The following is a 13,591-nucleotide window of genomic DNA, read 5'->3' on the forward strand; positions in this document are numbered from 1 at the left end:
GCAGTCTGGCGCATTAGCCCACAGGATTCACAAATCCTTTTCTTATGCAAGCTTTCACTTTTACACTCCATTTTACTTGGATTCATTTTTACTTAGATGTAAAATTATGTCACTTTTGAAATTTGGTTCTACCATTAGACACTAATGACTGAAGACCAGAAGAGTTGTGGGATGACATTAAAAACATCATACAGGAATAAAGCAAAAGGTCATTAAGAAGACAAGAAACAAGGAAAAGACCAAAATGGACGTCAAAAGAAACTCTCGAAATTTACTTACCAGCATATAGAGATACTAATGCAAATGAAAGAAATGAGGAAGTAAATGAGCTGAATAGAAAAATTCAAAGGGCAGCTAGAGAAGACAGAGTCAAGAAGTATAATGAAATAGGTAAATAATTGGAGTTAGTAAATCTAAAGGGAAGAACATGCACAGCATTTCTCAAGCTGAAAAAAACTGAAGAAAAAATTCAAGACTTGACTTAAAATATTGAAGGATTCTATGTGCAAAACACTGAATGATGCAGAAAGCATCAAAAGAAGATGGAAGGAATACCCAGAGTCACTACCAAAAAGAAATGGATGATGTTCAACCATTTCAAGAGACAGCACATGATAAAGAACCAATCAATGGTCCTGATGGAAGAAGTCCAGGGTGCACTGAAGGAATTAGCAAAAAACAAGGCACCAGGAATTGATGGGATACAAACTGATATCTTTCAACACACTGATGCAGCACTGGAGTCACTCATTCATTTGTGCCAAGAAATCTGGAAGACAGCTTACTTGGCCAACTGATGAGAAGAGCTCCATATTTGTGCGTATTTCCAAGAGAGGTGACTCAACAGGATGGAGAAATCATCAGACAATACCATTAATATCATATGCAAGTTAACTTTTGCTAAAGTTAATTTAAAAAATGTCTGCAACAGTACATTGACAAGGCACACCTGAGGTTCATGCTGGATTCAAATAAGGACATGGAAAGAAGGATGTCATTGCTGACGTCAGATGGATCTTGGATGAAAGCAGAAAATACCAGAAAGATGTTTACCTGTGCTTTATTGACTATGCAAAGGTTTTCAACTGTGGATCATGGAAAGTAATGGACAATACTGCGCAGGAGTATTCCAGAACATTTAATTGTACTCACGAGGAACGTATACCAAGAGACAGTCATTCAGAAAGAACAAGAAGACACTGAATGGTTTAAAATCAGAAAAGTTGTGCACCAGGTTTGTATTCTTTCACCATATTTATTCAATCTGTACACTAAGCAAATAATCTGAGAAGATGGGTTATATGAAGAAGAACATATATAGCATCAGGAGTAAAGACTCTTTAACAACCTCCAATGTGCAGATGATACAACTTTGCTTGCTGGAAGTAAAGAGGACTTAAAATACTTACTGATGAAGATCAAAGACCACAGCTTTCAGTATAGGTTGCACTTCAAAGTAGAAAACAAAACTCCTCACCATTGGACCAACAAATAACATCATGATAAATGGAGAAAAGTGAGATGGTCAAGGACTTTATTTTGCTTGGATCCACCATCAACACTCATGGAACCAACAGTCATGAAATCAAACTACATAATGCATTAGGCAGACCTCTTTAAAGTGTTTAAGAGCAAATATATCAGTTTGAGGACTACAGTGAACCTGGACCTAACTCATGGTATTTTCAATCACTTCACATGAATGTGAAAGCTGGACAATGACTAAGGAAGACAACAGAAGAATTCATGCATAAAAGTACCATGGACTACCAGAAGAAAAACAAATCTGTGTTGGAAGAAGCACCAACAAGTACTCTTACAAGGCAGGGTGGCAAGGCTTCATCTCTCATACTTCAGGTGTGTCATCAGGAGTCTTTGCAGAAAAGTATCACAGGTGATAAAGTAGAGGTTCGGCGAGAAAGAGGAAACCCCCCAAAAAGATGGACTGGCACAGGGCCAAGCAGTGTTTATTTTGTTGTGCATAGGGTTGCTACGATTCAGAACAAACTCGATGGCACCTAACAACAACAGCCAATAAATTTGAATAACAGAAAATAAATAACATTTATAAAATCTATTCTCCAATTTGGATGTCAAAACAGATTTATATTAGAAAATTAGTAACTAAAAACAATAGATTTGAAACATGTTATTTTGTTCTTCAGTCCTGAGATCGCCAAAGAAATAGTACTTAGAAGGCAGTTAGCTATAATTTCATTTGTTTGCCATGAGATATTTGTTGGTAGGCCCTTTGCTGATCTCTACAAGTGTTTTCCATCTTGACACAATAATTTAAAACTTGCACACTTACTTTCTTTTAATGCTGCACCTTCACAGTTCACTGGACTACTGTTAATGTCTAATAGGATCAAGAGTGATCATGTTTCGGTTCACTTTACACAAGAGCAGGACCAGATAAGTCAATAGTTATGTGACTATAGTGTATCTGGCACATTCTCATATGGTCAATGAGAGAGAACTGAACATGAAGGTATATCCAACCAGTCAGAAATGAAGAAAGCATAATTGTTATAAAAATTCATAAAATGTACATTTTGTTTATGAACTATTCAACTCCCATATTCATAGGAAACTACACAGGTGAGTTTGTATTGTGGGTCACAACAATATCAATTTCTTAAAATAAAGTCAGTCTGGAGGGAAATTTTTAAAAGACCTATGGTGTGGCACTGTAGGATAAAGCACTGGACCGCAAGGTCATTTTGAACCATAAGGTTAGCTGTTGCTTGGAAACCCTAAACAAGGTTGCTATAAGTCAGAACTGACTTAACAGCATTTAACAACAACAACAATATTCATTTATTTGCTTGAGGCATTTTTCAGTTTCCTTACATAGAGAATGGAATATTCTGATAAAATATAAATGCCCTTTATTGCTTTCTTTGAAAATGAATTCAGAAAACACCCACTGGTGCAAAACACTAACATGTTTTGCAAGGTAATATTGGATTTGTGTCATCTTAATGTGCCTAGAGAACAGTTCCTGAAGAAGGACATCATGTTTGATAAAGTGTGGGGAAGAGCTCCCCTTCCCCATAAGATGAACTGACACAGTGGCAGCAGAAGGCTTAAATGTAGCAGTTACTAGGATGGTGTATGACCGTTCTACTGTACATAGTGTCACTGAGTTGGAACTGACTCAACAACACCTTAACAACAATGTGCCTACTAGTACTTTGTTTATTAGTATATACAGAGTATATGGCGCAACAGACAACAAAATTCAGATACATATTAATATGTCTAGTATTTCGGGGGTGTTTTCTATATTAACATATTAATTACCTGTGTATTATATTAAATGTATGCTAGATTGTGTCCATGTATATGCCAAACATTTTAAAGTTAAAGTTATAAATATCATAATTCACAAAACTCAGGCCATAACTCTATACATAAATGTTATATGCATTTAAAAAGTAACCTGCTTGGGTCCATCGCAATGGATGATTTATTAGCTTTGGTGTTTACCAGGACATGTGCAAGAAAGAACATACTATTGTGTTTATATCATGCAAAGAATACTGCTGGCCTTCCTGACTGGAGTTGCTGGATGAGCAAATATGAATGTACAACATGGTTTCCTCAAAATAGGTCAGAGACCTGTTATCTATTAATATCCTTGGCCCAGTAACCGCTCATGTTGGTTCCAGCTGCATACTGGGTGAAAGTATCAAAAGTTAGACAATCTACCCCTACTGTTGTTTATTAGAAAGTAGTAATAAGCTAAGAGACTCACTGAAAAGCCTTAAAACTAGACCAATAAATAACATCATGATAAATGGAGAAAAGTTTGAACTTCTTTTTGCTTGGGTCCACAATCAATGCTCATGGAAGCAGCAGTCAAGAAATCAAACATTACGCAAATCTGCTGCAAAGACCTCTTTGAAGTGATAAAGAGCAAACACGTTTGAACTGCAGACTTTGTAGTCCAGTACATTATCCCACAGTGTCATACTAGAACTCGTATGTATATGAGAGTTGGACAATAAATTAGGAAAACCATAGAAGAATCAGTGACTATATCGATACATCTGAATTGAGGTGTAGAAGAATACTGAAAGTACTATGGACTGCCAGAAGAATCTGTCTTGGAAGAAGTACAGACAGATTGCTCCTTAGAAGGAAGAATGGCGAGACGTCCTCCCTTACACTTTGGACATGTTATTAGGAGGGACCAGTCTCTGGAAACGAAAGACATCATGCGTGGAAAAGTAGGTCAGTGACAAAGACGAAGACCCCTAATGAGAAGCACTGACACAGCAGCAACAATGGGTTCAAACATAACAACTGTGAGGATGGCGCAAGACAGAGCAAGTTTTGTTCTTTTTGTATAGGGTCAATGTGAGCCAGAACAGACTGATGGCACCTAATATATTGCCAATGTTCCAAATTAAAAACAAATGAACTTTACTGGTGTTAATGTTTAAAAAAAAAATGCACTGGCAGAGAGTATAAACTGGCTCAAACTTTTTGGAAGATATTGAAAGTGTTAAAAATTATGATCTTCTTGATCCAGTAATTCCACATAAAATTTATTAAGAAATGATGTGAGTATAGCTAAAAAGTTATTATTCACAATTCTTCATATAAAAGAAACTTTAGACTTAACCTAAGCATCTCAAATGGAGAAATAATGGGGCATCCAGATAATGGTATACTAGCCAGTCTTTAAAATATTATGAAATAATGTTCAATGGCATTCTAATAAATTTTTAAATGTTTACTATAAACCCTGTGCTAAAACATTTTTGGACTCCCGGTGTGGAGCTGTAGGATCAGTACTGGACTGTGAACCACAAGGTCAATAATTCAAACCCGCTAGCTGCTCCTTGGAACGCCTATACAGGGTTGCTATGATTTGGAACTGACTTGAAGACACTTAACAACAACAAAGCATTTTTAGTTAAACCTCACAACCACATATAAACGTTATTGGTAGATGCCATCAAGTCAATTTCGACTTATAGCAAGCATCCCATGTGACAGAGTAGAACTGCCCCATAAGGTTTTCTAGGTTGTAATCTTTATGGAAACAGATTACCAAATATTTCTCTAGTGGAGCCATTGAATGTATTCAAATCACCAACCTTTGGTTAGCAGCTAAGCATTTAACCACTGCACTACCAGAGCTCCTTCAAAAAAACCTCAAAGAGAAAGTGAAAAACAAAAACAAAACACAACTTTTTTTTTTTTTTTAAAGATATAGGTGAAGTGAGATACAAAGAAAAATTTAGGTAAAACAAGAAAAGTCTCAGCCATAGGTGTGAGATGATTGAAAGAACAGATAGGTAGGTCAGCGTTGACAGAGGACACAAAGACAATGAGGAATTCTGGTCTGATACAAAGGCCCTGCAGTATACTGCAAGAACTTTGGAGATGATATATGGCTCTATGGACTTTGCATGGAGATAACATCATCAATCAAAGGAGAAGAAACAAGTCTTTTCTGCAGTTCTTGGGCCAGATGATAAGGTTGCTGTTGTTGTTGTTAAGTGCCGTCCAGTCAATTCTGACCCATAGTGACCCTATATAGGGTTTCCGAGGAGCAGCTGGTGAGCTCAAACTGCCGACCTTGAAGTTCAAACGCTTCGCAGTCTGGTGCATTAACCCACAGGTAGCCTCTACTAGCGTAGTGGTTACGAATCAGCCTATGAACCTCAAGGACAGCAGTTTGAAACTACCAGCTGTTCTGTGGGAGAAAGATGAGGCTTTCTGCTCCCGTAAAGATTTACAGCCTTGGAAACCCTGTACAGGGTTGCTATGAGTAGGAACCAACTCCACGGCACATAACAACAACAACAAGCTTCTATAAAATGATTCTCACAATAAGTCTATTTATCAAATTTCTCATTTTTAGAAAGCCATAGTCATGGTATCCTACGGTAAATTATATTTACAATCAAATCCCTCTAAAATTCAGTGAAACAACTATTCAGCAGTCACCTAAAACCACATTCTCTCATTATCATGAACCTTAATATTGAAAATCTAAGTATTTCTGATTAGGATCCAAGAAGATCTTTACAGTAGTTTATAGTAACAAAACTTTAGAAACTTAAAGGCCTGATTGTTAATGACAGTAATCTTAAAGATTATAATTAAACACTTATATACTACTACTCACAGGGAATCCTGGTGTGGCACTGTTTATTAATGTGCCACACTGCAAAGCCATTTGAACTGCAAGGCTGGAGGTTCAAGCTTACCAGCTGCTCCTTGGAAACCCTACACAGGGTCGCTATGGGTCAGGATCGATTCGTCAGCACTTAACAACAGGAGCTCTGGTAGCGTAGTGGTTACGAATCGGGCTCCTAATATCATGGTCAGCAGTTTGAAACTACCAGCTGTTCCGCAGGAGAAAGATGAGGCTTTCTGGTCCCATAAAAATTTACAGCCTCGGAAACCCTGTACAGGGTCACTATGAGTCAGAACCGACTACATGGCACATAACAACAACAATAACATACTACTACTACTACTCAAGGAGCTCTGGTAGTATAGTGGTTACAAATTGTGTTGTGAATCACAAGGTTCAAAACTACCAGCTGCTCCACGGGAGAAAGAGGAGGCTTTCCGCTCCCATAAAGATTTATAGCCTTGGAAACCCTGTTCAGGGTCGCTATGGGTCGGAACCAACTCGATGGCACTTAACAACATACTACTACTCAAGGAGCATTGGTAGCGTAGTGGTTACGAATCGGGCTGATACTCTCAAGGTCAGTAGTTCGAATGAGTCGGAACAGATTCCATGGCACAGTACCACCACACTACTACTCGGATGCTGCACTGGACAATGAACCATAAGATCAGCAGCTCAAACCCACCAGCTGCTCCTTGGAAACCCTATAATGGGTCACTATGAGTCAGAATCGACTGGACAGCACTTAACAACAACAACCACATACTGCTGCTGCTGGTGGTGGTATGCCGTCAAGTCAATTCCGACTCATAGCGACCCTGTACAGGGTTTCCGAGGCTGTAAATCTTTACAGGAACAGAAAGCCTCTTTTTTCTCCAGTGGAACAGCTGGCCTTGAGGTTAAAAGCCTGACTTGTAGCCAGTACACTAACCTATTACTATCATTATTTAACAGGCATTGTTCTAAGCACTTTATGTTTTCTAACTATGGGGTAGTTAAAAACAAGAAACCTAAAGTGAGTAAGGGGCAGAATTGGGATTCAAATCCAGGTATTCTACTAGCTCCAGTGCTCTTAATGACTAAAAATTTTAATGAACACATAGCTACATATACATATAAAAAGGATATGAAAGGAAACACATTAAATGGTGGTGGTTATCTCTGAGTGTTAAACTTATGAATACTTTTTTCTTTACTGTTATGGTTAAGTGCTATCGAGTCAGTTCAGATTCAGAGACTATGTATAAGGTTTCCAAGGAGCGGCTGATGAGTGAACCACCAACCTTACAATTCGAACAGACCATGCAGTCCAGTGCTTATCCTACAGTGACACAAAATTTCCACAATTCATATATAGTGTTATGATTTTGAATAAATGTTCAGGAAAGAATTCTATTATCCTTTACTTCCATTTTTCCATGAACTTTTTGAAGCTGCCTAATATGTGTATAAATATTTACATAGAAAAGGGTCCTTGAGAAGCACAATAGTCCAACCCAAATCTTTAACATTCATGCTTAACAGTTTCTTTACCACCAAACATAATGAACTACTGTGAGTTTCTAAGAAAAAAAAACAAGTCAAGAGGCTTATTCCCCATGGCCTCCTACACCCCACTCTTAACACACAATATAATGTAACCACCTAGAGTCCAGACGCCACTCCAGCCACAAGGACAATGGACATTAATAGGTAAAATGACTGGGCAACCTTAAAACTGCCCAAGGTGTTCTACAGTGGACCACAGGAATGAATTGCCACACTTTATCAGTCTAAAACAACCTGATAGTTTAGTAAACATGTATACATGGAAGAGTGTTCTATCATAGCTTTCCTACAAATTGTACCATAAATGTAAGACCAATAGCACAGGCTTAAGCCTTGCTCTAAGACTGAACCCAATGGCACTAACTATGGAGAAATCCCTAAGCAAAGGACAGATTTTCTACAATATAGGTTTGTAAGTTTTACTGGGACCCATTTTTAGTGTAGACTAATTTATAAAGGAGTCCTGGTGAGGCACTACAGGATAAGCACTGGACTTCTAGCTGCAAAGTCAGTGATTCAAACCCAATAGCTGCTCCTCGGAACCCTATACAGGGGCATTATGAGCCAGAACTGACTTGACTGCATGTAACAATAACAACATATATAAAGTATTTATAAAACTGTCTACTCTGTAACTTTGGCAACAAAACAGAAAATGTTTTACTACCAATTCCATGACTGCAGTTTCTTACACATTCCTTGCTGAAGTGAACTGTCTGTTAGTATACATGTATTTGACTAGTCACTAGAGTCCAGAGTAAATTTAAATTTAACCTACTTAAAGAAGAAACACAGGGATGAGGAATTATGAAGAAAGGGACCTATAGTAGAGAGTAGATCAGATGGTTGATAAGAATAACTGATGTTAGATAATATAACCCAAGGATGCATGAGTACTGTTTTAATAAGAAAGAAGTCCTTTTAAAGTACTGAATCCAAAGTCAGTCTTTTAATTTTTAGGAGATAAAGAAAAGATAAAGACAGAGAAAAGAGAAACAAGTGAATAGTAGTATTAGCAGAAAGGACTTGTGGGGGGGGGGGGGAATGGTTTACATTTTGTGGGAGCTTCAACTTTATTGGACAAAACTTTAATTTCAAGTATATAGACTGTTACCAAGACTCCTCCTCTGCCAGGCACCGGATAAGTGCTTTACAGGTATTATCAGATTTAACCTCTATAATGGCCCATAAGTACAGCGTTGTTGCTGTTATTATTAAGTGCCATCAACTTGGTTCCAACTCTTAGTGACCCTGTACAGGGTTTTCCATGAGCAACTGATGGGTCTGAATCGCCAACCTTGTGATTCAAATCGGCCTTGCAGTCCAGTGCTTATCCTTCAGTGCCACATCAGGACTCCCCGGTAGGAAGCAGGTTACCATTATTCCATCATTTCAAAAGGAGGAAATGGGATCAGAAGAATCAAGTAACTTGCCTAAGTTCACAAAGCTAACAAGTGAAAATGTTGGAGCGGCAACTCAGCTATTTAGTTAGCTTCAGGTTTTAAGCTCTTAAAAAGCAGGCATTCCGCCTCTTCAAAAAATAAGGGGAAAATCTAAGTAAAATTGTAACAAGAAAGATGTTTCATAATAAACGAAAGTGTCTTAAATTTTTAATGGTCAAGTTAAAGAAAGAAGCTAAAGAATGTTCATTCAGAGATTTTACTTTAATGATCCAACAATCATTTATTGTGGAAAAACTTGGAAGGCAGAAAACGAAACTCTTCATAGTCCTTTGAAATCTAAAATTCTATATGCCTGTGCTTAAGTAAGAATAGTTTCACCTAAGGAACCAACACAAAATGTCCTATATTAAATCTACCAAAAGCATATCTACTTTCTGTTCTGATTTCTTCCAATCCTTCCACCTTTTTATTTTCCTAAATCTAAGCTTCTTTGGGGCTCTGGTGTGGCGCTGTAGGATAAGCACTGGACTGATTAATACAAGGTTGGCTGTTCAAACCCCCAGCTGCTCCTGGGAAACCCTATACAGTTACAACAGAGTCGAGGGCACTTAACAGCAAGCTTCTTTTAAAAAGATAAAATTTGTTTCCCCACCCCAACTCCGGATGCCCACTTAAAATGGAAAACTTGCATGGACTACTCCCCTACATCACTACCAATACACATATGGGAAATTCCTGCCCCTCAATTCCTCAATGATCTTTCTGCTTAAGTTTTACAGTTACTACTTAGAAAAGAATAATAGACTCTTTTAAACCAACATCTAAAGGGAATCCCTGGGTAGCCAAATGATTAAGCACTCAAATCATAAGCCCAAAGGGTGAAGTTCAAACCCACTAAGAGTTTTCTCTGAAGACAGACCTGGCAGTGATCTGCCTCCACCATGAATCAGAATCAACAAAAGTTGCTCAGAAGCTATCACTTGTGTTTAACTTAAAATTTTCAGTTACATTGTTATTGTTAAATGCCATGAAGTCAGTTCCAACTTATAGCAACTCTGTATATAGGGTTTTGAAGGAGCAGCTGATAGGTTTGAACTGTCAATCGTGTGGCTCACAGTCCACTGCTGATCCTACAGTGCCATATAAGGAGTTCTCAATTACATTGTTGTTAAATGCCAACGAGTTTGGTTCTGACTTACAACGACCCTATATAGGGTTTCCCAGAAGCGGCAGGTGAGTTTGAGCCACTGCCTTTGCAGTTCAAACCAACTGATCCTATAGAGTCACAAGAACCTCTATACTGAGAAATGGACTCCTGGTGTAGCACTGTAGGATCAGCACTGGGCTGCAAACCACAAGGTCAGTAGTTCAAACTCACCAGCTGCTCCTCGGAAACCCTATACAGAGTGTAGGATAAGCATTAGACTACTAGCCACAAGGTTGGCTATTCAAACCCAGCAGTCGTTCCTCGGAAATCCTGTAAGGGTCACTATGAGTCAAAGTCTACAGGACAGCACTTAACAACAACGTATTTAGAAATATGAAGCAATCTGACTCAAGGTTGCTAAATTTGATTGATCAATCTAAGGTCCAAAACAGTAATTTTAAAAACAAAACCTTATATTGTGACTCTAAAACAATGACAAAAAATGACATGAGAAATAAGTAACTCTACAAATTAACTCCTTTAGAATTGAAGCTGATGCACAGGAGCTAATTCACTCATCCAGTTTAAAGTTGCTTATATTCTCAACTGATCAACAGCATACAAGAAAAGAGCATAATAGAGCATATAAAAAAGAAATGACTGTAAAACTGAATACATTTTATTAAATATGATTCAAAATCTATTAAGGACAAATAGTTGGCACTACTCAGAGTTAACTGCCTTAAGTTTACAATACAGCAGCCTCATCATTTCATCAAAAGCACTATAATCACTTCTGCAAAATTAATTGCAACTAATTCCTAGCAACTCTTGGAATTAAGTCTAGACCTGTTCTGTTTACCCACTTCCTGAATTTTACGAGTGCTTTCTCTGGTGTAAGCAAACTGAGAAGGTAATATTTATATTTCAGTACGACCAAGATATGGGATCCACAAAATAATAAGAATACACACAGGTTCATCTTTGGTTGATATTGATTAGAGAAATCAATCTCTCCCACAGAGCAGTGGAGGGACTTAACAGTAAATGTAGGTTACCACCTTCATCTCTTCCTTAAATTGATTTCCTTTCAGGTTAAAATTCCAAAGTGGAACACATCGGGAGGTGAAAAGGGGAGGGGCTGGGATAGCTACCGGTTCCACTAGTTCGCTCCACAATCCGGAATCTTTCTGTAATGTACCCCTCGGACTCAAACTTCAAGTGATGCTTTGTAAACCTTGCAATAAGTTCTAACGGACGGATTATTAATTTAGGGAGCATTTGAATATATCTGAAGGTTCTCCTTCAATAGACTTCAATTTCAGGACGTTGGGGCAGAGTTCTGCACAATATGCAACATTTTAGTGCGGCGTTTCATTGGCTCCGATCACCGTCGTTTTCAATCTCCATAAAACTGCCTCCGTCAATGGACCCAACCGCTACAGGTTCCCGAATGATTCCTTTATAACGTGGGGCTCTCATGACAAGCATCATTCTGATGCTCTCATAAAAAGGCTGCGATTCCTCTAAATTCCCGTGGCCCCGACTCTCACTCTAGGCAAGTTTTTCCAGGCGATAAAAACAAAACCTGCACGTGCAAACTAAAAGTTAGAATCCGAAGGCCGTCGCAGCGAGTCCCTGATGCACAAAGGCAAAGACACCCGCGGCAGTCGGACAAGTTGGGATCTCTTTCCCCGCCAACACGCGCGCCCCGAGCCGCCGGGAACCCGGGGCCCGCACCCCCAGGGAAGCCCAAACGACGCGCAGGGTCCGCCCGGAGGCCGACTTTGCAATGGAGGCCGAGAGGATGGGGGCGGGAAGGAGCGGAAGCTCGGGGTGCAAGCGGCCGCCACCGAGCTCCAGCCGATCGCTCTGCCCGGGGTTTTCAGGCTGCCGGGCACCGTGCCCGCCCGGTGGGGCCCGAGAGCGAGCGGGCGCTGGAAGGCGGGCTCAGACCCCAGCCCCTGAAAGCACTTTCGATGGGTCTCCCACCCCCCACGACAAGATGGCGACGTGGACAGTGGGGGAGCCGGCCGGCGAGGCTGGGGGAACGCAAGGGGAGGGGAGCAGACGCAGAAACAAAAAGGTCGGCCCCCCAGGAAAGCCGAGACCATCCGGCGAATCCCGGGCGCCTGCAGAGAATGGGGCCGGCGGGGGGAACGGCTTACTTTTTCTTGTCGTTCGCGCCGCCGGCGCCCTCCATGGCGAATGGGTCCCCGCGACGCCTTCGCGGCCGGCGGCCCCCAGGCTCGCTCCGGCCTAAGCGCTGGCTCCCTCCACACGCGGAGAGACAAGAGGCAGGTCCAGGGGCTGGGGTGCGAGGCGGGAATCCACTCCCGAGTCTAGAGGCGGGAGGCGGCGGCGGCAATCGCAGAGGTCCACGTTCGGTTCGCAGCAGTCCCTCCGCGGGCTGCTTGTCAGGGCCCGGCTCGGTGCACTGGCCCAAGCGGCGGCAAGAACGATCCTCGCGTCTCCTCAGACCAGACGGCTCTGTGCTCCGAAGCGCTGAGGCAGCGGCAGGGGGCGGACAAGGGCGGAGGCGCGCTCGGGAACGAGGGGAGGACCCGGCGGCGGGAGCGCGCCCGCCCGCGGAACCCGCCGCGCGCTCACGTAGGCCCTCCTCACCTGAGGGGGAGGTGGGTTCCCTCTGAGCCAATGGCAAGCGGCGCAGGAGGCCAGTCCCCACCCCAGCCCACGGCCCTGTCAGCCAATCAGGAGGCGCTCATCTAGGCACCACTGGGACAGGCTTCTGCGCTCACGTGCTTGTCTGTGTGCAGCTGAGGGGGGAAGAGAAAGGATTTGGGGTGGCGGCTGAACCCGGGTCTGGGGACTCTGCGGCTTCTCCTAGGGGAGGGAGTGGCCGGCTTTGGGAGGCACTGTGAGAAGGGTTTCAATTGCCAATTCCCAAACCCTGTATCACATTTCTAGCCTCTTGTTGCAGTAATCATCCAAGGTTTCGGCTCTCTTTCCCTTCCGAGACAGTGCTGGGCTGGGTTGCCGCCCAGCTCTGCTGAGTTCTCAGTTCGGAAAAAAGCAGACGTTTGGCGTCGTGGCAGTAAGCCTCACGTCTCTTTACTCAGGAATGTTACAACGGGGTCTTTCTTTGCCAGGTTACCCAACCAGGGGCCACGTCACCTCACTCTTTGCTGTGGAACTCAATAGAACTCTCCTCTTACGCTGTGCTCTCCTCCATCCATCCCCCCCCCCCAGTGGCATTTGATTACGTAAATGCAAATAAAATTTAAAAGAAAGTCTTAACTGTAAACGTCTCAAGAGAAGGGAGTTAAAGTCGCGGGAAATCTGAAAATACTGTAAACATTTACAAATTAG

General features: G+C 41.4%; 1 protein-coding gene across 2 annotated transcripts in view; it reads right to left on the bottom strand.

The window, feature by feature from the left end:
* HIF1A (hypoxia inducible factor 1, alpha subunit (basic helix-loop-helix transcription factor)) overlaps positions 1 to 12,861 on the bottom strand; it is a 66,033-nt gene extending 53,172 nt beyond the window's left edge. For both annotated transcript variants that reach the window (XM_006864578.1, XM_006864576.1), the window contains exon 1: positions 12,430 to 12,861. In XM_006864578.1, the coding sequence (XP_006864640.1) occupies positions 12,430 to 12,464 (35 nt within the window). In that variant the 5' untranslated portion in view covers positions 12,465 to 12,861. The remainder of the gene's footprint in view (positions 1 to 12,429) is intronic.
* Positions 12,862 to 13,591: the final 730 nt, after the last annotated feature.

Source organism: Chrysochloris asiatica, unplaced genomic scaffold (assembly GCF_000296735.1).
Source record: "Chrysochloris asiatica unplaced genomic scaffold, ChrAsi1.0 scaffold00067, whole genome shotgun sequence".
Classification (NCBI taxonomy): Eukaryota; Metazoa; Chordata; class Mammalia; order Afrosoricida; family Chrysochloridae; genus Chrysochloris; species Chrysochloris asiatica.